This window comes from Indicator indicator, chromosome 7 (assembly GCF_027791375.1).
Source record: "Indicator indicator isolate 239-I01 chromosome 7, UM_Iind_1.1, whole genome shotgun sequence".
NCBI lineage: Eukaryota > Metazoa > Chordata > Aves > Piciformes > Indicatoridae > Indicator > Indicator indicator.
The window spans coordinates 40052546-40076739 of NC_072016.1; the positions used below are offsets into that span (position 1 = coordinate 40052546).

General features: G+C 47.7%; 1 protein-coding gene across 1 annotated transcript in view; it reads left to right on the forward strand.

Annotated features, from left to right (window-relative positions):
- The first annotated feature begins 2976 nt into the window (after positions 1 to 2976).
- The window catches only part of OIT3 (oncoprotein induced transcript 3), a 28104-nt gene continuing 6886 nt past the window's right edge, over positions 2977 to 24194 (forward strand). The window contains exons 1-6 of the mRNA XM_054382471.1: positions 2977 to 3040; positions 6803 to 7177; positions 7959 to 8069; positions 11965 to 12087; positions 15499 to 15621; positions 23317 to 23477. Of these exons, the coding sequence (XP_054238446.1) occupies positions 2977 to 3040; positions 6803 to 7177; positions 7959 to 8069; positions 11965 to 12087; positions 15499 to 15621; positions 23317 to 23477 (957 nt within the window). The remainder of the gene's footprint in view (positions 3041 to 6802; positions 7178 to 7958; positions 8070 to 11964; positions 12088 to 15498; positions 15622 to 23316; positions 23478 to 24194) is intronic.

Consider the following 24194-nt stretch of genomic DNA (forward strand, 5'->3'; position numbering starts at 1 on the left):
CTGCTGTATTTTTGTGTGGAGTTGTAAGAGATGAGCCCTACTCCATACCCCCTACTCCTACTAGTTTTGCAGTATGCTGTCTATGCCTTAATTCCTCTATCTAGAAACTGAAAATCATGGAAAATACACTGAGTTTTGTAGGACCTGTGAAAAAACACTCTCCAAATGCCAAGTTCTGCATCACAGGGCTCTACCAGGGGAAAAGGAGATAGCTGGCGTTACCTACCTGTCTGATTCTAATGGGGTCTCCTGTGGAGTTTGCTCGTACTTCACCAAACTCGCATTCACTGCCTGATCTCAACAGCCCTTCCCATTGGCGCTGTGTCCTGGGACAAGTTGTTTACAGCACCAGGGCCTATCTCTAAGTCCTTGACATGGGTGCAATCTATCTGGGCAGCCTGTCAAGGCTCATTGTGAGCACACATCCTCCAAGCCATCGCAGACACCAATCCTGTCGTGCAGGCCAGGCTCTTCTCCCGCTCAGCAGCAGGAAGTGCTGATTAGCTGTTCCGCCTGCTCCTCCTAGCCCAGCTGCAGGAGCTACTCCTGCGCCACGGGCTGTTCTTCACATGCCTCACTCTCATCAAAGATCGGTGGTGTGTCTTGAGAGGTGGCTCTGACAAAGGACAAGGCTTCAGCCCAACACCAAAGCATCTTACAAACTGTATAGGGCTTTCCAACCTAGGCACTGTTTTGATGAATTTGAGCTTCTTGTCACAAGGATCATGAAGCCCTCCACATCTCTGGGAGGGGCAAGGTGTGTGGTTGCCACCTCCAAAACTGGCATAGTTTCTTGTGTTAAGTACAGACATACCCAGGCTTAGACAGCAGCAGGGTTAGAAGATCCTGTCTCTTGGGTACCTGAAACATGAGGCAAAACTTTATTTAAAGGTAACAGAGACCTGGAGCAGACTGTCCAAAGAGGTTGTGGAGTGTTCCTCTCTAGATATTTCCAAGACCTGTCTGGATACATTCCTGTGTGACCTGCCTGAGGTGATCCTGCTTTGGTGGGGGGTTGGACTCAAGCTCTGGGGGTCCTTTTCAACCCCTAGCATTCTGATTATATGAAAACGAAATCCCAACCCTCTATTTAACATTATTTTATATTTTTTAATTCATATTGATGTCTACTTTTAAGAAATACTTCCTGATTCTTTTTGCCCTATGGAAGGCCAGGCACACTCATTTTTAGGGTAGGGAACCAGCAGTCAGGAACAACAGATTTCCCGTGTCTGCCTTGAGACTGAAGGCCCTACAACACCGCCACTGGAAGTGTGTCTTTCTTCCTAGAGGATCTATTTGCAGGAGGGGATTGTGCTTGGGGTTTTCCCTCCTTCTCCTGTTGGGAGTTGTTAGCCCAACATCCTGATGATTAGGTTTGCAGTGGCGTACTCCAAAGGCTACTGTTATTGGAAGTGAGGGACTGGAGCTATGTATGTCACCTCAAATGACAGGGTTGCCTCTGCTGGTGCTCCTTCTGGAAGACTGAAGTGGTCTTTTGTCTTCCCTGTGGATCTCAAAAATATTTAGATGTAGCACACTGAATCTTGGAATCGTAGAATTGTTTTGGTTGAAAGAGACCTTTAAGAGAGTCCAGCTGTAAGTCCAACCTAAGCCTCTCTTGGTAGAACTTGAGGCCATTTCTTCTTCTCCTTTTCTCTAGCTTTAGGCTGCTCCCTTGAGCTAGGTGTTCAGGTGATTTAGGTTAGTGTCATCTGTGGGACCTCTGGGGCATTTCCTGCTTTAATCCATTTTGGAGAACCTGATAGGGGTCTGTTTGTGACACTCTTGAGGCTCACAAGTGCTGTGATGCAGTTCATTTCCCTATGTTGGTTGTCACTTGCCAGTCACTGACATAGAACTGTCAAAACCCTGTTAGAGTCAGGTCTAAAACACCACCTAGGACAATAAAAATAGGTGGTAGTGAAAGGGTTCAGAGAAATATGCACATCTCTAACACAAACAGATGATTCAATTCAATCTTGCCAGTTCTATTTACCCAGCATCTTAAGTATCAATCAAGCTCTCAATGAAAATGGCAAAGCATCGCTTTCTGTGGCCTCGCTGTATCATTCTCCACTCAATTTTAGTTTCTGTTCTGTTCTGGGAATTCACATAATCACCTTTTGAGGGTTATCTGCCTTGCTAGCTTTGCAGAGAATTTGTCGTTCTTTCCTATTGTGGCAACTCAGTGTTGCATGGCAGTTAGTTCAACAATGTTGAGGTTCTTGACCGTTGGTTTGGGTTTGTTCTCTGAAGGCAGAGATTATCAGAGTACTGCAGAAAGATGTCTCTTTTTGCCTTGTTTGGTAACATTGCTGCAGTGCTCAAGTTGTGTGTGCAGGGGTGGGAAGGAACAGCTTATTTCCCTGTGGGACATCAGTCCCTCACTTTGACTGATGTTCCCATTGTAGCTCTGCTCCAAGCACTTGTCTGCAATCTCTGCTCGGAAGGATCTGTCCTGCTCTGGCCGCTATTTCCTGCAGTTAAGGTTGCCTAGCTGGTGGTGTCTGCCTGTGGGGAGCCACAGAGTCGTATGACTTGTGGAAGGAGCAGAGATAACAAGCACCCATCTGTTCTTCTTCTCCATCCCTTCAGGATGTCCGGGTGTCCCTGGTTAGAATTATTCTCCAGATAAGATAGTTGGAGGTGTTGCTACGGGGCAGACAGGCCAGAAAACAATAGCCGGTGGAGTCCAGAAAACAAGATGGATCAGTTTAGTTACATCTCTGCTGTCAATAAAGGGGCAGAGCTGCTCTGTAGAGGTCAAGGCTGGAGCTGTAGCCAACATCCCTTCAGCTTCTTCCTCTGATAAGCTTCTAGGAGAGCAATCATGCTTGCTGCTCAGAAATCTTGGGGTCAGAAGCTGCATTGAAAGGAAGGTGGCAGGAGCTACAGTGTGTGCGAGGACTTTCAAGCCTCTGTTCTTTGGGTGGTCACTGTTCCTTGGGTGTCATTGTTCCTTGGTTGAGTGGGATGTTCCAGTACTTGTTTTTCTCTATCTGCTTCAGCATCCAGTTGCAGCCAGTGTCTTCAATGGGTAAGTAGAGAGGCATTGCCTTCAAGCTTATTGCTCTTTGCCATTTTGAAGACACATGATGAGCCTTGGTATTCTTCAGTGAAGGACTGGAAGACATCAGAAACAGCCTTTCTTTTTGAAGGTGGCATGAAATTCTTTCCAGTTGGCAAGATCTTTCTGTCACAGAAGGTGAAGCCTCCCATACTGGGAGAATCTCTGTTGCCAAGACACTGTAGGAGTGTCCTCTCCTTTTGGAGAACTCGGATTAGATGTTAGGCTACTGGTTCAGCTGCTGCTTTGACAAATGTTAACTGAAGTGAATGTCATAATGCAGTGCTGCTCACTTTCTTGCTTGGTCATGCCAGGGCAGGGACCTCAGGTTACACAACACATGCAGGGTTGATCTTTCTGCAGAATGGTGGGCTTGGGAATGCTTCCTGGACCCTGGTTTGTCATCCAGTGTGCATGGCAGCTGGAGAACTAATCTTGTGGTCAAGATTACAAATTGAAAAGCTTTACTTTGTAACTGATTCTTATCAGACTGAGTTGCTCAGGCCACGCAAGAAGTGTTAGGGAGGGAAAAAAAGTGGAGCCAAGACACATGAAAAACAGAGGGACCTGGAGACATTTATGCATCTTGTGCAACACCCCCATGCTTTCATTGTTTGGAGAAAAGAGATGAGAGGTTGACTGGTGGCTTCTGTAATTCTGTGGAGTTTTTACTTTAAAAACTCAAATTAGTTTTCAGTGAACTGTGCTGCCAAAGGCTGCTTGGAGTCTTCAAGGAGCCTGCCCTGGGGCAGTCTAAGGGTGGCCATGAGGGTCTGCAGCATTCTAGAGAATAATATCTGCCTCTTCAGCTTCTCTGCCTCCCTTTTCCTTCTATGTGAAGCTCTCAGAGACATGAAAGATGAGAGGCGGTGCTACCCTCTTCCCATGAAATGCCTTTTTCCAGCTCCCTCTGAGCTGCTGCATGTTCATCTCAGTAAATTTTGTCTTTAAATTACCTTCTGAACGTTTAACAGACAACGTGATCTCCCTAGATGAGTACGTTCAGAGTCTGTCTACAAAGGTTGTTCTGTAAAGTTAATTATGCTCTATGAAAGCTAACGAGTGTATGTATTTCTGGTGCTGCCCAGCTGGGAAGCTGACAGGGCTTTTCTCACTGCACCTCATTTGGCTTTGAACAACAGAAAACCCTTTTAGTCCTAGTCAGTGACTCACCCTAAGGCCATACTCATCTTGTGGAAACCCAGCGAGGGAAACACTGAGGGAAGCCTCCAGGAAGCTCTTTTAAAGCTGCCTGCAAAGGAAAGGCAGGAGCCATGTTTTGCATTACAAGAAGTCAAACAAGCTTTTTGGGAGGGTGGGGTTTAACAGTGCTGCTGGAGGCAGGTGAAGTGTAGAGCTCAGATGGGATTTCCTGGGGAATCTCATCAGATCCCAGCTCTGCTGCTGGGGAAGAACTGTGCTGGCTGTGGTGGGAGTGAATCTGCTCTTTTGCACATGCAGGGAGTTGTGGCACTAGAGATTTCCTTTGGTAACCTAGAGCACTGCCAGCTTGCAGCTCTTATGGACACAGAAGCTGCTCCTGCCTTTTGTACTGGGCTTGAGGCCAAACAAAACATGTCTGTGGCTGAGGAAGGTGTAAGGATGTTTATCAAGAGAGATGTCGTTATTGGGAAAAGGTAGAAGAGAGCACAGATATTTAGAGAGGATGCACTAAACAAGGGTGACTTGAGGTCTGTTCTGGGAAGCTCTTGTAGTTCCCACTGTGAAGTCAGTGAAGCAAATCAAAATAGTGAGCCAAGAAGGTTTGTATGCATCCAGAACATTCCATTACAGTATCATGTCTGTCTTGCCCCACCCCCTAGAGTGCATCACCTCCTGTGTAAACAAAACAGAGAGGCCAACTTCACAGTCTCACAGTATATCAGAGGTTGGAAGGGATCTCAAGAGATCATCAGGTCCAACCGTCCTGCCAGAGGAGGATCACTTAGGATAGTCTGCCCAGGAACGCATCCAGGTGGTAGAGAGAAGGAGACTCCACAACCCCCCTGGGGAGCCTGTTCCAGTGCTCTGTCACCCTCACTGTAAAGAAGTTTCTCCTCAGGTTGAGATGAAACCTTCTATGTTCTAGTTTGAACCCATTGTTCCTTGGCATATCACTGTGAACCATCGAAAAGAGCCTGGTCACCTCCACTTGACACCCTCCCCTCAAGTATTTATAGATGTTGATCAGATCCCCTCTCAGCCTTCTCTTCTCAAGACTAAACAGCCCCACTTGATTTAGAACACAGAAACATGATGTGGAAAGTAGAGAGTATTCCATGTCCTGCAGCACTACATCTATTTGTCTTTTAAATACCTCCAAGGATGAAGCTGTTTGAGATGCAGGGAGGTAGGTACATCACACAAGAGGTACTGTGAGGGACAGAGCCTCTGAAGGAGAACAGGGCACAACAAAGTAGATCTTTAAACACAGGGACTGCCACTAATCTCTCTTGCCCTGCTGCAGAGTTTGAGAGTTCACAGAATTCCAGAATGTTAGGGGCTGGAAGGGACCTCGAAAGATCATCCAGTCCTACTCCCCTGCCAGAGCAGGATCACCTAGAGCAGGTGGGTTTTGAATATCTCCAGAGAAGGAGACTCCACATCATCCCGCCCTGGGCAGCCTGTTCCAGTGTTCTCATCTGAGATCCTCCAGCTCTTCCAACTCACCTTGGCATAAATTCACATTGCTGCAGGACAGACTGTGGAAAACAAAACTCCGGGGAAACAGAGCTGAGTCTCCTCTCACCTCATCTCTCTGAGCATGCGCTCTTATGTAAGGTAGTCTGCTAGGCTATAGATCAGCTTCACTGTGACCCAGGAGAGCTTACACTTACCTGATTAAAATTGTACCCTGAAATGAATGGGAGCTGTTAAAGGACTGGAGCACCTCTCCTGAGAAGGCAGGCTGAGAATTGCTGAGCCTAGAGAAGAGAGGCTACAAGGAGACCTGATAGCAACCTTTCAGTACTTACAGGGGGCAGAGCTCGAGAGGGACTTTTGACAAAAGCAGAGGTAATGGCTTCAAATTGGAAGAAGCTGTATTTAGATGAGGATATTAGGAAGAAATTCTTCACCGTGATAGCAGTGAGGCAGTTTGCTCATGGAACTTGTAGGAGGTCCAAGCTTGGAAGTGTTCAAAACTAGGCTGGACAGGGCCTTGAGCAACCTGGTCTAGTAGGAGTTGTCCCTGCTCATGGCAGAGGGGTTGGAACTAGATGACCCTTAAGGTCCCTTCTGACCCAGGCTATTCTATGATTCTGCATGGGAGAGTTACCCAGTGCCTTCAGGAGGGACTTGCAGATACTCAGTTAGTGCTTGAGCAAAGAATAGATGTTGTAGGCTGGACCTAGTGCTCCTGGGATGTATTTCCTCTGGCGAAAATCACTGCCTAGACCTCCAATTTGTCTTTTTCCCCACACCCTGTCATACCCTACAGCAGTTAAACAAGCTGTTTAGCAAGTCAGACTGTTACATAATGTTGTAAGAGCTCTGGAGTTCTGCTAATTCACTTCTTCTTCCAAGACATTTAAGGTGAGCTGTCAGAATCTTCCATGAGGCAATGACTTAGCTGGTCCCACTGTTTCTCCCCGGGGCTCTCCATCCATCACAATGATTCTTTCAAGTCAGGAGTAGGAAAATAGGTAATTTTTCATTCTTTGCAATTATCAGTCAGCAGCTGGGTTTGATATCTACCAGATGTTCTTTCTTGTCTCTTGCTGCATGCCTCAGCCCTGGACCCCTGCTCAGCCTACATCAGCCTGAATGAGCCCTGGAGGAACACCGACCACCAGATCAACAGCTCCCACGGGCAGCCGACGTGTGACGGTCAGATCGACGGGGAGTGGTACCGCTTCACCGGCATGGCCGGCGACGCCATGCCCACCTTCTGCATCCCCGAGAACCACTGTGGCACCCACGCGCCCATCTGGCTGAACGGCAGCCACCCGCGAGATGCCGATGGCATCGTCCCGCGCCAGGCCTGCGCCAGCTTCAACGGCAACTGCTGCCTCTGGAACACCACCATCGAGGTCAAGGCGTGCCTGGGCGGGTACTACGTGTACCACCTCACCAAGCCCAGCGTGTGCTTCCATGCCTACTGCGGGCGTAAGTAACTCTGGCTTCTCTGACACGTCTACGTCCTTGCTGGGCAGGTGAGGCAGTGAGCATCCATGCACCCAAGAGAAGCGGTGCTTGAGTTCTGGCTTCTTCACTCACAAGCCTGTTGGGTGAAGAAGTGCAGATCCTAGAATTGTGGAATGGTAGGGCTTGGAAGGGACCTCTGGAGGTCATTTAGTCCAATCCCTCTGCTAAAGCAGGGCCAGCTATAGCAGGTTGCCCAGGATTGCAATGTCCAGGTGGGTTTTGAAAGTATCCAGAGAAGGGAAGACCTCCACAACCTCTCTGGGCAGCCTGCTCCAGGTCTCCAGCACCCTTACAGCTAAGAAATTTCTCCTTAAGTTAAGCGAAACCTCCTGTGTTGTAGTTTGCCCTTTGTCCTACCACTGGCCATCCCTAAGAGTCCAGCCCCGTTCTTATGACCTCCACCCAGTAGAGGCAGATGGTGGCCTGTCATTATGAAATCAGTTAGACAGTTTTCACCTCCCTGACTTCAAGTTATTTTTCTAGCAAAAATCTTTCATAGCTGCCCTGGCTGCAGTGATTTAATCCTCCTTGTGGGCCCTGTGGTTTATCTTGGTATGCTACCAAAGTCCAGATTTGTATCTCTGCCTTGCAGTAATTCAAGCAGAGTGTTTCTTGTCAACTTTCCTATCCTGGACTAGGTCTGTAACTGATGGACTAGAGACGGTGTGAAGCTGATGGTACAAGCAGTGTTCTTGTTGCATACTCACAGGTTTATGTTGACAACGTTCTTGTCATGCCCTAGATTTTTATGACATCTGTGATGTGGTGGATTGCCAGGGCTCCTGCCTGGACACTGGTGACTGCACATGTTCCCCGGGGACAACACTAGGACCTGATGGGCAGACCTGTCTTGGTAAGGGTGGAAATAACTTGTGTCAGTTACCGGTGCCTTCTTTCCCCTTTGTTTTCTTGCTCCTGTCTTGATCCATTGCCTTACAGAGCAGCACAAAAAGGGACAAGCATTCTCAGAGGAGTTTTCCCCCTTGCTGCCTAGGGCCAGTCTTTGATTCTGTAAATGGTTTCCAGTCCCTCCCTATGGGGTGATGCACGATGCCCCTTGACTGAATACATCCTGGTGCCCGTGGAGCTGTGTGTGCACAAAGGCCAGATTTGCTGTCTGCATGGCCCAGCTGCTGAAGGCAGTAGCAGAGTCTCTTTGCAGGCTCATGCTCTGCTCATTGATATTCAGGAAGGGCTGTGCAGTGTGTCATTAGAGATTTCCTCTCACTTGCTTTGGTGAATGTCTCTTTCCTCCAAGGAAAGATTTGCTGGCTGGCATAGGGCTACAGGCAAAGCTTCACCATACTTGCTGCCCTTGTGGGACACTGACCAGGGCCCTGGGGCTTGAGGAGAGCCCCGGAGGTAATAAGGTGGCATTCAGGTGGCTGCACTTGCATAGCCTAGCATGAGCAGGAAGGAGGAGAGCTATGAGAGCAGAGTGTGGAACATGGGCTTCAGAGATCTGTGAGGAAATCTCTGTGAGCCTCTGAGGAGAGGATGGTTGGGGTTGTGCGTGTGGTGCTGGGAGGAGAGCACCTGGGTGGGAAGGTCTTAAGAAGATGATCTGCAGGACAAGGCAAGGGACTAGAAAGGGGCAGCTACTGGGGAGCTGCAGAGAAACACCCATGGATAGTAGGAGGTGAGACAGGGAGGAAGAGGTGCTAGTGTTCAGGGAAAGTGGGATTTCAACTTTGTAGCTTGATCTGGTAGAGAAGTTGAAAGCAGAGTTGGTTCAGGAGGCTGTGTGGCAGATTAGCTTCTTGCATCCAGACTACAGCTGAGAAGGCAAGTGTGGGTGGTTTCTTCCTTCACACTCCTCATGTCTGTGGGCATCAGAGTAGGGGCCACAGGCATTGCAATCTGTGGAGGGAGCAGCCTGGCCCTGCTGCAGGTTTCTGCTCACTCTCATACTTCTGCAGAAGGGTTTAACTTAAGGTACTCCATATCTCTGCAGCATAGTGGCTAACTTAGCTTCCCCCAGCTAATTAAAAGCATTTATTGGCTGCTTGTTCAAGACTTGCACTCATAGAAGTGCCCTCCTTAAGCACCAGCAGTCAGTCAATGCGTAGCAGGCTCTCAGGAAAGGATTTCCTGCAGCAGAGAGGCATGCAGGAGCCTTGAGCCAGTCTGTGTGCACTGCAGCTGCCTTCATCCCCTCATGGCCAGGCCAAACAGTTTCTGCACTGCTGCTTCTCTTCCTTGTGCTTTCTTCCAGATGGCACAGCAGCTCAGCTGTAATAAGCACATCATCTTGCCTACCTGCACCCTCATTGTTCTAATGACTTTCTGTTGTGCTGAGTAATAGTGCAATCACATCTCTGGGAGCAACCATGCCAGCCTTCCAGAGAAACCAAACAAGTTAGCCTTGCCTGTACCTTTCCTGTGTGGAGAATATTACTCTCTTCCCTTCTCACCCCAAGAGGGAGCCTGAAGATGCTGCAGTAATACTAAGCAACTCTGCCTGTGATCCTCCCTGTGCAAGGCTCTCTCTCTTCAGCACATTAAAAACTCTGAATCCCAGAGCAGAACTGCTGATCCTAAGTTATAATTTCATTTGCAAACTTACTTAGAGGTTAGATTAGGTCTCAGACTTTCTATAATGGATTCACCAACTTGATGCATTGTCTGTGCCCTCCTGAATTCCTTGGGTCCCTCTGATACTAAGTCATGGTTAAAATAATTTTGGCACTCTCCCAGTCCAGTCTCAAGAAAATCAGACTCTGTTCCAGAATTATTGGTTGTCACTGGCATGGGAGAGCAGGGATGTATCTCCTGTACACTGGAGAACTTGGAGGTGAACTCTTGGGTACAGCCCTTGACCAATTCAAGCTCCAGGACCTCCTAACAGCATTCCTGCACCTTTGTCAGGAGCCCTTTCCCTATTCACCTTCTGGTTTTAAGCAGCTCTAGTTTTGTTGTTAGAAGGAAAAGCATGGAGCCTGTCACGGTGTGCAAAGGCGAGTGCCTGTCTATGTCTGCTTGATGTGCTTCCCACCTCCCCAGAGCAGGTAGCAGCCATTTCTTTGGCTAAAAATACTCAGCTCACTTTGCTTGTGGAAGGAGACACCACTGCAAGCTGCAGGTACTGTATATGTGTGGGACCACTTATACCTGAGAGCACTCATCTCTGACCTGTCTTTTAAAATGAGATTTGTCCTTTTTCATAGGCTTTAAGCTTCTGGCATCTAGTAAATGGTAACTTCTAAGCTGTTTTGGTGAGATCCCCTGTGAACTGTGATTGATAATCTCAGCCTTCTGGCCTGCCTGAGAGAAACCGTTCGTTTTGTGGCTCAGCAGTAGCAATGACTGTCCTTTGCTCATGATTGGATTTACTTTGTGCACACAGAGATTAAATCAGGTTGAGGATTGAGAATCTCAGCAAACAAAAATACCTTTAAAACAAAACAGAACAAAAAAGGCAGACAGACTTAGAGAAACTTTAGCCTCCAAAAGAGAAAATTAGGAGTTTTTAGAGCTTTACCAAGAGATTCAAAAACATCTGCTGTGTTTTTTCCTCAGTACCCTGGAGGGCTGATCACAGCCAGCACAGAAATGTGACACAGGCACTATTGGTAGGTATATGGCTTTAGGTTACAAAAACTCAGTCTAGGCCTATTACAAGGTTATTCTACAACCTTCATCCAGAGTCACCTTCAGAAAGTATGGGATGCCAGTTCAGGCATTGCTCTCTCTTCTGAGCTGGAAATATAGAAGCCACAGCTCCATGGAAGGCTGCAGAGGGGCAGAGCAGGAAGGGCGTTTGCGGAGTGGTGAGGAACTGAGTCCCCAGAGGGAGTAGCTCAGAACCAGGCTCTTCATCTCCAGTACAGAGTGTCTGAGCAACTCATGGTTGTGATGGCCTGTGTGACACCACCACCTGAGGTAGGTCTCACCATGATGAGCACTGCAAGAATACCTGAGCTGCCCAGTACAGGGAGCAGCCAGAGATGGGGCAAGAAAATGGAATTATTTGTCGTGGCATGACTTTTCTTGGGAAAGCTTCATGGGGTTCACGGAAATATTTTGGTTTTATTTCAGCTCTGTTTATATGTTTACAGCTCCTTTCCCTTCTAGTGTTTGTTTGGTTTGGGTTTTTTTTTTGGGTGAATCATTTTAAATTGGCACTGTGTAGCATAAAAATAGATAGGGTTTATTTTTGACCAATTCTGGTATCCGCCTACTTTTATCGTGCAGTGAAATCATGTTAGCTCCATTTTAACGTCTCAGTAAGTAGAGAATAGCTTAGGATGAAAAGATGAAAGAAAATACAGAATTATAGAATGGTTGGAAGGGACCTTAAAGATCTAGTTCCAACTCCCCAACCATGAGCAAGGGGTTCCACTAGACCAGGTTACCTCATCAAAGCCTCATCCAGCCTGGCCTTGAACACCTCCAGGGAGTGGGCATCCATAACCTCCCTGGGCAACCTGTTCTAGTGTCTCACCACCCTCACTGTAAAGAATTTCTTCCTAATGTGAACTCCTAATATGAACATGAAATCCAGCTTGGAAGGTGCATGCTGTCTTTTCTTTCCAGGTCTGCTCTGCACTTGAGGTAGACAAAGCATGGCAGGACACTGCTGTGGTGTACAGCATTTAGTGGGGTTGTTCTTCTCTGTTACCCCAATCCAGGTCAGGAGGCCAGGAAAGCCACTCCATGGTCTAACCAGCGCTTCCATGCAGCAGCCCCTCTCTGCCAGCTGTGTGGTTGCCAGGGACCACATTCTGACAGTGTTGGTTTTCTTGCAGATGAGAATGAATGTGAGCAGAACAATGGAGGCTGCAGTGAGTTTTGTGTTAACCTGAAGAACTCCTACCGCTGCGAGTGTGGGATTGGGCGCACGCTGGGAAGCGATGGGAAGACCTGTGAAGGTGAGGCTTCAGCTCTCCCAGGCTGCTGGAAACAATATCACAGAATGTTAGGGGCTGGAAAAATATTGAGTCCCACCCCCCTGCCAGAGCAGGATCATCTATGGCAAATCACACAGGGACGCATCCAGGAAGAGTTTGAATGACTCTAGAGAAGGATACTCCACAGCCTCTCTGGGCAGCCTGTTCTGGTGCTCTGCCACCCTTACAGTGAAAAAGTTTTTCCTCAGGTTCACATGGAACCTCCTCTGCTCCAGCTTGCACTTGTTGCCCCTTGTCCTGTCACTGGACATCACTGAGCAGAGCCTGGCTCCATTCTCCCCTCAGTCCCCTCTCCTCTAGGCTAAAGAGCCCCAGCTCCCTCAGCCAGTGGCTCTGTGCTGGACTCTTTCAAGCAGTTCCCTGAGGTCCTTCTTGAACTGGCGGGCCCAGAACTAGACACAGTATTCCAGATGCAGCCTCATTGGGGCAGAATACAGGGGGAGGAGAACCTCTCTCGACCTATTAACCACATCCCCCTTCTAATCCACCCCAGGATGCCACTGGCCTTTTTGGGCACAAGGGCACATTGTTGGCTCATGGCCCTCCTTCTGTCCATCAGAACCCCCAGGTCCCTTTCCCCTGTGCTGACATAAATTGTTCCCCTTCCTTGGCAGCTTGAGTGTTCTCTTGGCTCCTTGCAGCTGGGATTAAATGTCACTCATATCACTCATGTGCTTGCCAGGGAGGTTGTTACTGAAATATCCTTCTAATTAAGCTGAGAGGAGTCTCCCTGTGCTTCTCCCTGCCTTCTCCATTTCTGTTAGGATTTGCTTGCATTTATCTCCATGGAGGGACAAGATCTGGAAGACAGCTTGTCCAAACAGATCTAGTTATTGCTGGAGATGCTGGGATTTGGCTCTGGAGATTTGTTTGAGAGTCATGTGGAGGCAGGTTTTGCACTGCTGCTTTTTGACAGCTAGCATTAGCTATGAAGTAATGTCATTAGACTGGAGCATGAGGATCACTTAGCCTCCCAGGATAGAGCTTGAGGAGTCTGTAAACAGAAGCTAGATTTGAGATTAGGGCTGTTTTGTGACTGTTGGATTTTTGTCAGTGTTTAGATGTGGGCTTTGCTGCATGAAGCTGCTGAAGTTTCTTCCCAGTGGTATCACAGCCAGGTTGAAAAAAACCCTGGATGAATTTAGACTGATGGTTTAGAAGGGGCTTAGAGACCAAATCGTAGGTTTCGTCTATTGTCACTAACAATGGACAAACTTATTGGAGCAGAAATACAAAACCCAGCAAAAACTGACTGGTGCCTGCTGTTTTCTGTGGTCAGCTCTGAAGAGCACTGTGCCCCCTCACAGGCAGAGCTGCTGTGTTGGGTGTCCACAGATGCTAGGGGGCCTCAGACAAATATAATAGCTACAGATGTGCCTCACCTGATTGTCAGGACTAAAGACATCTGCAGCCTGCTTGCACGCTTACTTCAGCTGCTGTGTGGCAGACATCTGCGGTGCAGGGAGACAGGGGGATTGCCATTGTCTTTTTGGGCTGGACTCCACCCTTCTTTATGGTTCACTGACAGTTTTTTGTCCCCGATTCCCTCCTTTTGATGCCAAAGCACATTTCATCTTGTGTCTGGAGAAACCTCCTCTTTGAGCTCTGTGAATAAATCATCGTTCATCCAGACGGTGACGCTTCCCTGGGGAAAGCTGCTGTGCTGAGTGCTCCTTAAGTACTCCTTGAGCTGTGTAGGACCAAAAGTAGTCTGTGGCCTTGGTCCCTTCCACATCCAGCATGGAGCTGGTGGGGTGTCACGTAGGCCAGCTGTGCTATGTGGCAGTTTTTATTCCTGAGCACTGCGTTCTTCTGACAGGGCTGGAATAGTCTGTTCTTGGAAACTTGTTTCTTTCTGCTGTTCCCAGATCTTAGGGCCTTTGATCTATCACTTAAATTTCCCCCTTCTGTAAGAAGGATGGTGCTTTTCACCAGTTTAACACTGCTGCTGGAGATTTTTACAATCTTGTTAGTGAGTTTTATGTCCAAAGATGTGCCCTCAGCTTTGGGAGCCATTAGAGTACGTGGTTTATTTTGCCAGCCACCTTACAGCTGTTGCTAAAAAGAACAAATGCAATAGACTTAGCTTGTTTACATGAGATGCTGAGGCTGAGTAGGGTTAAGAGTATTTCACAGTCTCCATTATAAGGCTTTACCCTTTCATTTAACTCGTGGGGAAGATTCAGGCTGTTGTTTTCCATGAAGTGTTTAGGACTGAATATGGATTTCCATTCTTTTCCTTGCATGTCAGTGAAAACCACACAGTAATTTCTGATGGCAGGCTTAGGGAGAAATACTTTCATGTAAGATTTATTTATGTTTTGTGTGCTATTACCTTAGTGACAGCATCTAGACAGATTCATCCCAAAGGGTTAAAAAAAAAAAAAACTAATCAAGCAGTGAAGGTTATTTTTGAGAAAAAAGTCATGATACTCTAGTTATTTTCTTTATAACAGCAACAACAAGGAAATAGCCTTACTTGCCTTAGATTCTGAAGTCTTCAGATTGTAATTGGATGACCTTTCAGGCTCTCTTATGCAGCTGTAGGGGCTAGGAATATGTTTTACAGAAAAACTCAGATCCTCAGAGAATTCCTTAACCTGAACAGAAAAGTTGTAAGAAAAGATGAAATTCTCCACTTAGCTGTGCTGCAGTTTCCAGTGGGGGAAAACAGGAAGAGGAGCAACCTTACAGCATGAACTGTGTTGTTCTGTCCCTGTGGTAATGCACCTGAAGCCTGAAACTCAAAATTCCTGCTAAACCAACTCCTATAAGCAGAGCTGCATCCTCGGCCTACAAAGGGAATGCAAGAATCCTGTACACCCTCATCACAGCTGGGAAACCCATGGGAGCACATCATCATCTCTCCAGTGTGCCCTGATGGGAAAGAGAGCTGGCTACCTGCAAACTTGTCCTGAGACACCTCCCCTGCAGATCTCAGGGTTTTAATCCTGCTGATGACTAAGGCAGTGAATTCCACATATTAGAAGTTTTAAGAGGAGGGTTCTTCTCACACTTCTTTTTTGAAGAAAGAAATGACATGAAAATTTGGTTTCAAAGGATGTCTCAAAAGGGCCAAGCTGAAGATTGCCTCTTCAGCCTTTTTGTGTGTGCCACTTAGTGTTATGATTTAATTTGGTAAACGTCTTCACAGAATTCCTGATGAACTTCATGGTGAAATGACACACAGAGGAAACTTTACAAATAAAAATAGGTTTCCTTCCCATTTTCTTGGAAGCAAGCTCTCACCCTGCTCTTGCATTCAAGCTTCAGGCACTGTTGGTTATGCCATTAGCCAGCCAGGAGTGTATGCTGGGGCCTGCGTAGCTGCCTGAGGAGCTGAGGCTGTGCTGATTTTCCTTTCTTTTGCAGAAATTGAAGGTTGTCACAACAATAATGGAGGCTGCAGCCATACCTGTATTGAAGTGGAAGACATGTATCAGTGTGAATGTCCAAGGGGACTTCTTCTGTCAGAAGACAACCACACTTGCCAAGGTAGGTCAAAAAAATCTCCATGACAGCCTCTCTTCCTAGGTGCCAGAAGTATGTCTGAAGGAACTTTTCTTCTGGTTTTTGGCATTATTCCCTTTGTCTGTCCTTTCCAGTTTGGTTATTGGAGCTTTGCTGTCAATGACAGATCATCCAAAACTGAGACCCTGGAGACTTTGCTCTTTTCACCAGGCGAGAGAACAAAGATGCAGGACCCAGCTGGGTGCATCACAGGCAGTTCTGGCAGCATTCACTTACAATTCAGATTGCTTAGCGTCTTCCATTATCCAGCAGGAGTAGGGAGGAGGATATTGTCCCTGGGTACTCAGCTCTGGTGAGGCCACACCTTGAGTATTGTGTTCAGTTTTGGGCACCTCAATACAAGAGAGATGTGGAGATGCTGGAGCCAGTGCAGAGGAGGGCAATGAAGCTGGGAAGGGCCTGGAGAATAAATCTGATGAAGAGCAACTAAAGGAGCTGGGGATGGTTAGTTTGAAACAGAGGAGGCTGAGGGGAGACTACATGGCTCTCCACAACTACCTGAAAGGAGGTTGTGGAGCAGTTGGTGCTGATCTCTTCTCACAGGTAATTAGTGATAGAACAAAAGGGAATGGCCTCCAGTTGTGACTGGATAGGTTTAGACTGGACATTAGGAACAATTTTTTCATGGCAAGAGTGGTCAGGCGTTGGAATGTGCTGCCCAGGGACCTGGTGGAGTCACCAACCCTGGATGTGTTTAAAGGTGGTTTGGATGTGGTGCTTGGGGCCATGGTTTAGGGGTGACCCTTGTAGAGTAGGGTTCTGGGTTGGACTTAGTGATCCTGAGGCTCTTTTCCAACCTGAATGTTTCTGTGATTATATTGCTCCACTTAAGCTGTCTGTGCCTTTGACATGTTGATGCCATTAGAACTGAATTTTCTGTGCTTCAAATTGGGTTTTAACATTTCAGCTGAAGTGATCCACTCCCTTCCAAGAGAGAGGTTCAAGAGTCTTACCAGCTCACTTGCACCTCTACCATGCACATGTAATAAGCCTCTTCCTACTTGTGTTTGCAAGAGCTGAGTGAGATTTCCATTGGGAATACATCCAAGCATCCAGGGATCAATTTAACTCTGCAGCAGTTAGTGCAGGGAGCAGGGACCAGGGAGAATTTTCCTGAGGGCACTAAGAGAACTAGGCACAGGGTCTGTAGCTCTTGGTGGATTGACGTCTTGCACCTAGGATTCTTCTGGGTCTCATAATTCCACAGCTAACTGAGCCCCTAAAGTGCTGAAAGCATTGAGCAGCCTGTGACAGGCTGAGGGAGCTGGGGTTGTTCAGCCTGGAGAAGTGAAGACTCCTGGGAGACCTAATAGCAGCCTGCCAGAACCTGAAGAGGGCCTACAAGAAGGCTGCAGTGGGAGTGTTTACAGAGGCCTGGAGTGATAGGATGAAGGACAATGATTTTGAAACTAGAGAAGAGCAGATTTAGATTGGATGTTAGGAACAAGTTGTTAACCATGAGGGTGATGGAACACTGCAATAAGTTAACCAGGGAAGTAGTTGAGGCCCCATCCCTGGGGTTAATCAAGGTGAGGCTTGACAGGGCTCTGAGCAACCTGATCTAGTGGAAGATGTCTGGAATCTAGTGGAAGATGTCCAACCCCTGCAGGGGGGTTGGACTAGATGACCTTTAGGGGTCCCTTCCAACCCAAACCATTCAATGATTCTATGATCTCACAGATCATCAACTTCCCTGCCATGGGTAGGGATGCCTCTCAACTAGATTTGGTTGCCTGAGGCCTCATTGAATCTGCCCTTGAACACCTCCAGGGAGGGGGCATTCACAACCACTCTGGGCAACCTAATCTGGAGTCTCACCACCCTTGTATTGCAGAACTTCTTCCTAAGATCCAGTCTAAACCAACTCTCTCTCAGCTTAAAACCATTCCCACTTGTCTTGTCTCTAGACACTCTTAAGAAAAGTCCCTCTCCAGCCTTCCTGTAGGATCCCTTCAGGTATTGGAAGGCAGCTCTAAGGTCCCCCCTGAGTCTTCTCCTGAGGCTGAACACCCCCAGCTGCCTCAGCCTATCCTCATAGCAGAGGTGCTCCAGCCCTTGGATCATCCTTGTGGATCCAGACTTCATGGTAGCCTACAGGGTAGGTACGCCTCAATGAGGAAGTAGGAATGGTTCTACTTGATGAAATTGCTGGTTTTGAAGCTTTTTAGAAATGCAGGCACTGTTTTCAGGGGTAAGCACTGCACCCTTGGGAATCAGCAGTGTTTTCTGCTCCAGCAGAGCCAGGTAGGGAAGAGGAGATGGGGAATTTCCAAGACCTGTGATTGTACTTACTGGTTGAAGGTCTGATTGATGGTTACAAGGCAGAAAAGAGCAATTTTCTTCAATCCTGGCTTCCTAAGGCAGCCCCAGCAGGTTTAGGAGGCCTAGACAGCTTTTCTCCTTCTTCTGAGGCTGCTAATGAGAGCAGCAGCAACACTGCTGGGTGCCAAGCTGGGGCTGTGGCATCTTATAAATCAAAACTCTTTTGCTTTTGCATTTCACAAGTCTGTCCCCACGCCGTGGGCTGCATTTTTGAGCAGGTAGGACAGCATCTAACTGGGACTGTACCACACCAGCCTTGGTGGCATCTAATAAGGTTTGTGGTGGTACAATTAACAGTGCAGGGTAGGCACAGCTGCCTGAAGAAATTGGATCTGCAGCCTGTGAATTCTCCTCTGTTCTGCCTCTGTATTCAGACCAAACATTAATCCTCTCCCAGAGAAATCACAGGGGTGGGCCATGATTTTCCCACAAAGATATAGCAGCCAACAAAACATTTGGAATTTTGCAGTCCAGTCCCAGTACCCCACCTCATTCTGAAGTGTGATGGTGAAATGCTTTTCTTCCCTCTCCCATGCCCAAGCTTTGTGTGAAGCTAAGCAGGATAGAGTGGTGGTGTTTGTAGCAGTGGCTCAGCACCAGAGATCTTGTTCTGCTGAGCAGTCTGTGCATAAAAAATAACCTCTGCTGCAGAAGAACAAGGAAGGAGCCGCAGGCTGGGCAAAGACTTAACTTAAACATGAGGAAAAACTTCTTTACCCTGCAGGTGCCAGAACACTGCACCAGGCAGAGAGGTTGTGGGGTCTCCTCTGGAGACTTTCAAAACCCGTCTGGACATTGCATTCCTGGGCAAGCTACTGTGGGTGACCCTGCTTTAGCAGGGGGCTGGACTAGGTGATTTCCAGAGCTCCCTTTCTAACCTCACTATGCTGGGATTCTGTGATGCTGTGAAAGAAAATTATGGCAGCAGCAGCAGACAACAAAATGAGTGTTGAACTCCCCACAGAAGCTTCCTACGAGGCAGAGGGTGCTTGCAGGCATTGCAAAGCAGAGTTGAAAGCAGTTATGAGGAGGATTCCCTGGTTTTTACAGATGCTCTGCAGCGTATGAGGGTGAAGAACTGAAATGTTTGACTGGCAAAGACTGGGTGAGGCTCTTGGCAGCCTCACAGGCTGGGGTGAGGCCAGGACAGGGATGCAAGAGGATGATGCTGACAGAAAGTAGGGAGCAAGAGACTTGTGGATAAAAGTTGGATTCTTTGTCACCCAAGATAGCTTATTTTTGCTGGGCATCTCAGTCCTGGCAATGGGGACCTGGAGTAAGATGTCTCCATGTCACAGCTGGTTTGCAGCTCCTGCTGTGATGCTGCTGCTGGGTGGTCTGTCCTGGGGCAGTCAGGCTTGCTCAGAGCTGAACCATGTTGGTGCATGCAATCTCTCTGCTTGCAGCACCAAGCTTAGACTGGTAGAACTGGGTCACTGGGGTCAGTATTGATTTACCCAGCAGTGTACATATGTCTAGGCTGGTTTCAATTACTTTTCCAGTTACTCAGGGATCAGTATAAGGAATTTCCCACAGCGTTTTCCCAAATAGTGATGAGTTGGCTTGAACCAAAAGTGGATCTGCTCACAGGTTTTCTTTCACCTGTTTCTGTGCCCAGGTGGTGGAGTGTGCACAAACAGCTCCTGCAGTGCCAGAGCAGAGGTTAAATTGCTGTCTCCTCTTCCTTTTCTCCTTCATGCCAATCAAAGACATTTAGAAACAGAGATGGCTTGAACCAAATTGATCAGCCTGGACAAGAGGAGGCTCTGGGGAGACCTAATAGTGGCCTTCCAGTACCTGAAGGGGTCCTACAAGAAGGATGGAGAGAGACTGTTTACAAAGGCCTGCAGTGACAGGACAAGGGGCAATGGCTTCGAACTAGAGAAGGGCAGATTTAGATTGGATGTTAGGAACAGGTTCTTTACCATGAGGGTAGTGGAACACTGGAACAGGCTGCCCAGGGAGGTGGTTGGGGCTCCATCCCTGGAGATATTCAAGGTGAGGCTTGACAGGGCTCTGTGCAACCTGATCTAGTGGAGGATGTCCCTGCTGACTGCAGAGGAGGCTGGACTAGGTGACCTTTGGAGGTCCCTTCCAACCCAGACCGTTCTATGATTCTATCATCCTGCACTTTGGAGAGCTGCAGTTGGCATCCAAACTGCCGTGCCCTGAGTTACACCTTTATAGAAACCTTAGGGTTTTCTTACTCACCAAAGAGTCACTAGAACAGCAAAGCTTTAAATCCAAACTGAGCCAGTCAGCTCTACAAAGGATCTTCATCTCTGCACTGAACTGTTCCCAAAGTCCCTCTGCCTCCTTTGCACATTTGACATGCTGGGTTGCTCCTGCTCTCCTGCTTCAGGTGGAGGGAAAGTTTAAGGTAAATCTGCTTTAATTCTCTGTTCTAACCCAGCAATGTGATCAGGAGAGCACATTGCTTTGGGCACACTGCATACATTTTAGCATATCACCTTGAAAAGAGCAATTCTAATAAAAAATCCTCCCTGCAGCTCTTGGGAACACCTTAGTTGAGACAGAAGAATTCTGTCTCAAGGGGGAGTAAAAGGCATTTTTTTGTGCCTTGTATCCAAGATCCAGAATCCTGGGTTGTATAATTAATGATCAAAATGAAGGGAAGGCAGATCAACTACATTCCCAATCCTTGACATTTGGATAATTTTAGGGGAAAGCTTGGGAAAATAATTCTTTTGTCACAAGTTTTGTCATGAGATTTTAAAATAAAACAAATGCAAATTCTGCAGGGGAGTTGTTTTTCTGGCTGGGAAGAGACCAGAATATACTGTGTCCAGTTCTGGGCACCCTGGTTCAAGAAAGATAGGGACTTGCTGAAGAGGGTACAGCAAAGGGCTAACAAAGATGAGGAGGGGTCTGGAACATCTCTCTGATGAGGGAAGACTGAGAGAATTTGGGCTTTTTGTCTGGAGAAGAGAAGCCTGAGGGAGGATCTCAGCAATGCTTATAAATAAAGGCCAAGTGCAAGGTCCTGCACCTGTGTCACGGCAATCCCAAGCACAAATATAGGCTGGGCAAGGAGTGGCTGGAGAGCAGTCTGGAGGAGGACTTGGGAGTGTCAGTTGATGAACAACTCACCATGAGCCAGCAATGGTCACTGGCAGTCCAGCAGGCTGCATCTGAAGCACTGAGCACAACAGGACACAGAGGGGATTCTGCCTCTCTGCTCTCGTGAGACCCCACCTGGAGAACTCCCTCCAGTTCTGATGCCCACAGCATAAAAGGGACATGTAGTTGCTTGAGGAGGTCCAGAGGAGGGCTTCCAAGATGATCAGAGGGCTGGAGAACCTACCCTATGGAGACAGGCTGAGAGAGCTGGGACTGTGCAGCCTGGAGAGGAGAAGGCTTTCAGGGAGACCTTAGAGTAGCCTTTCAGTGCCTGAAGGGTGCTACATGAAAGCCAGGAAGGGACTTTTACAAGAGCTTGTGCTGATAGGATGGGAATGGATTGAAGCTGGAAGAGGGCAAATTTAGACTGGGTGTTAGGAAGAAATTCTTTACAGTGAGGGTGGTGAGACACCTCATTGTTTTGCAGGGAGGTTGTGGATGCCCTGTCCTTGGAGGTCTCCAAGGCCAGGCTGGATAAGGCCCTGAGCAGTGGATCCTAGTGGAAGGTGTTTCCCCACTGCAGTGGGGTTGGAAGTAGATGATCTTCAAGGTCCCTTCCAACCCAAACCATTCTATTAATCTATGAAATACTTAAAAGGTGATCGCCAGGAGGATGGGACCAGTCTTTTTTCAGTGGTGCCCAGTGACAGGACAAGGGGCAGTGAACACAAACTAGAATGTAAGAAGTTCTATCTAAACATGAGGAGGAGCTTCTTTAATTTAAGGGTGCTGAAGCATTGGAACAGGCTGCCCAGAGAGGTGGTGGAGTCTTCTTCTCTGAATACATGCAAAACCTGCCTGGATGTGTTCCTGCATGAGCTGCTTTAGGTGAACCTGCCTTGGCCAAGGGGGTTGGACTTGGTCTCTAAAGGTCCCTTCCAACCCCTCTCATTCTGTGATTCTCTGATATTTGCACCAGCACACTTGTCTTGTACCTGAATAGATATGCAGGCACCCAAGGAATATCTATAGCAATTACTTTTTAATTGAAGATTATTCCCTCTTCTTTCCTTTTTCATTTCATCCAATCTCTGCCTTTTCTCCCACCTCTTACATAATGGAATTTTAATTGCAAAAAGTTCACATGGAGACCTGGCATAGAATTCAAAGTTTGGAGGGAGGTGGAATGAGTGAGCTAAGGGGGATGGTTGGCAGGGGATGGGTTTATTGCTTATAAAAATGTAAATGTGGTGTTCTGAGCTGCTTCCATTTTAGCACAGCATCTATCTGGAACTGCTCTCCTTTGCTCTGACACACTCTGGGTTTGATGTAAAATCTGATTAGGGGTCTAAAAAAAAAGGCTTTGCCTGAGGTGGTGTGAATTTGATATCCATATCTGTGAAAGGCTCTTCCCAGGACATAGCAGTGCAAGAAATATCAGGCAAACCTGTGCTGGGTATTAAGTAGAGCTGGAAATAGTGCACAGCTAAGTTTCTGTAGTGGACATCTTTGTCATGTTCTATGGCATCAAGAAGAATCTGAGGCAGTGGTAGCTCAGGAGGTTTGTGTTGAGTAGGTAAGGATATAAAATAGGTAGTTGGATTGCTATGGTAAAATAATAATCATAAAGCATATAATCCCTATAATCCCCACTTTTTTGCCCAATAATTATTAGTATCGCCCTTCCCCAGCTCCCTGGTAGATCTGTAGTGCAGACTGTTATTCTGGGGGCTCTGGTGAGACCTCACCTGGAGTACTAGCTCTGTGGCCTCCAACAGAAGACAGGCATGGACCTGTTGGAGCTGGCCCATAGGAGGGCTACAAAGATGATCAGAGGAGTGAAGCACCTCTCCTGTGAAGCCAGGCTGAAAGAATCAGGGCTGTTCAACCTGGAGATGAGAAGGCTTCAGGGAGACCTTAGAGCTACAGTTCAGTATCTGAAGGGAACCTACGGGAAGGCTGGGGAGGGACTGTTTTAGAAGGGCTTGGAGTGATAGGATGAGGGGAATAGAGCGGAGTAGATTTATGTTGGACGTGTGGAAGCTCTTTGCAAAGAGGGTGGTGAAATACTGTTACACGTTGCCCAGAGAGGTGGTTAAGGCCCCATCCCTGGAGACATTCAAAATCAGACTTGTTGTGTCCTGGGCAGCCCGATCTAGTTGTTAGTGTCCCTGCTGACTGCAAGGAGGTTGGATGAGATGACCTTTGAGGGTCCCTTCCAACCCAATGCAACCTGTGGATCTGTGGCTTTTGTAGTTCCAGTGCTGTGCAAGTCGAGCTCTATTGAGGTCAACATCCCAAAGGACCTGGTTGGAGGCCTGGACCTGTCCCTCATCAACACTTCATGCAAAGGAGTATCCAACGGCACTCATGTCAACATCCATTTTTCCTTGAAGTCCTGTGGCACTGTTGTAGACGTATGTATGCCTGTCCTGTCTTGTGGGATCTCCTGGGTTTGTAGCTTCTGTGGGGAATGAAGTTGGTTTAGCTGTACCATCAGAGCAGTTTCCCATGTTGCCCTGCGACTGGCCTCAGACCAGACCTGAGGTGGCATCTCAAAGTCAGAGAATTCAGTCCATCTCCTCTCCAGGGATGTCCATCTGCCAGCATTGGTCCTGCTTTTTCCTCAGCCATTGCTTCACAAGGGTAGCTTCACCATCATTCTGGTGCAGAAAGCACAAGTGGTGTCACTCTTCACCCTGTGGTTGAGACAGAATCTGATCCCCCAATAATGTTTCAAAGGTTGCCCTGGCAACTGACTGGTCAGCAACCAGATAGTTCCTCTTAGCAGATGGGTAGCAGTTGGAAGCAAATTCCTCTGTTCCCTGCAGGAGTACAGCGCAGTGAAGGTGACAGCTAGCTGAGAGAAGAGGCCCTTAGTCAGCAGGTAAGGGTGAGCATTGCTATGGCTGCCACATGTTCACTCACAAGCTGTACTTTCAGTGGCCAGTTTGACTTGTCTGAGCAAGGGAAACCCAGCTGCTAGTCTGAACCCCAAGAGGTCTTCCTCAATGATCTTCAGTAGGTAGGGTGAGCATCATTCTGGCTGCAGCATGTTCACTCACAAGCTGTACTTTCAGTGGCCAGTTTGACTTATCTGAGCAAGGGAAACCCAGCTGCTAGTCTGAACCCCA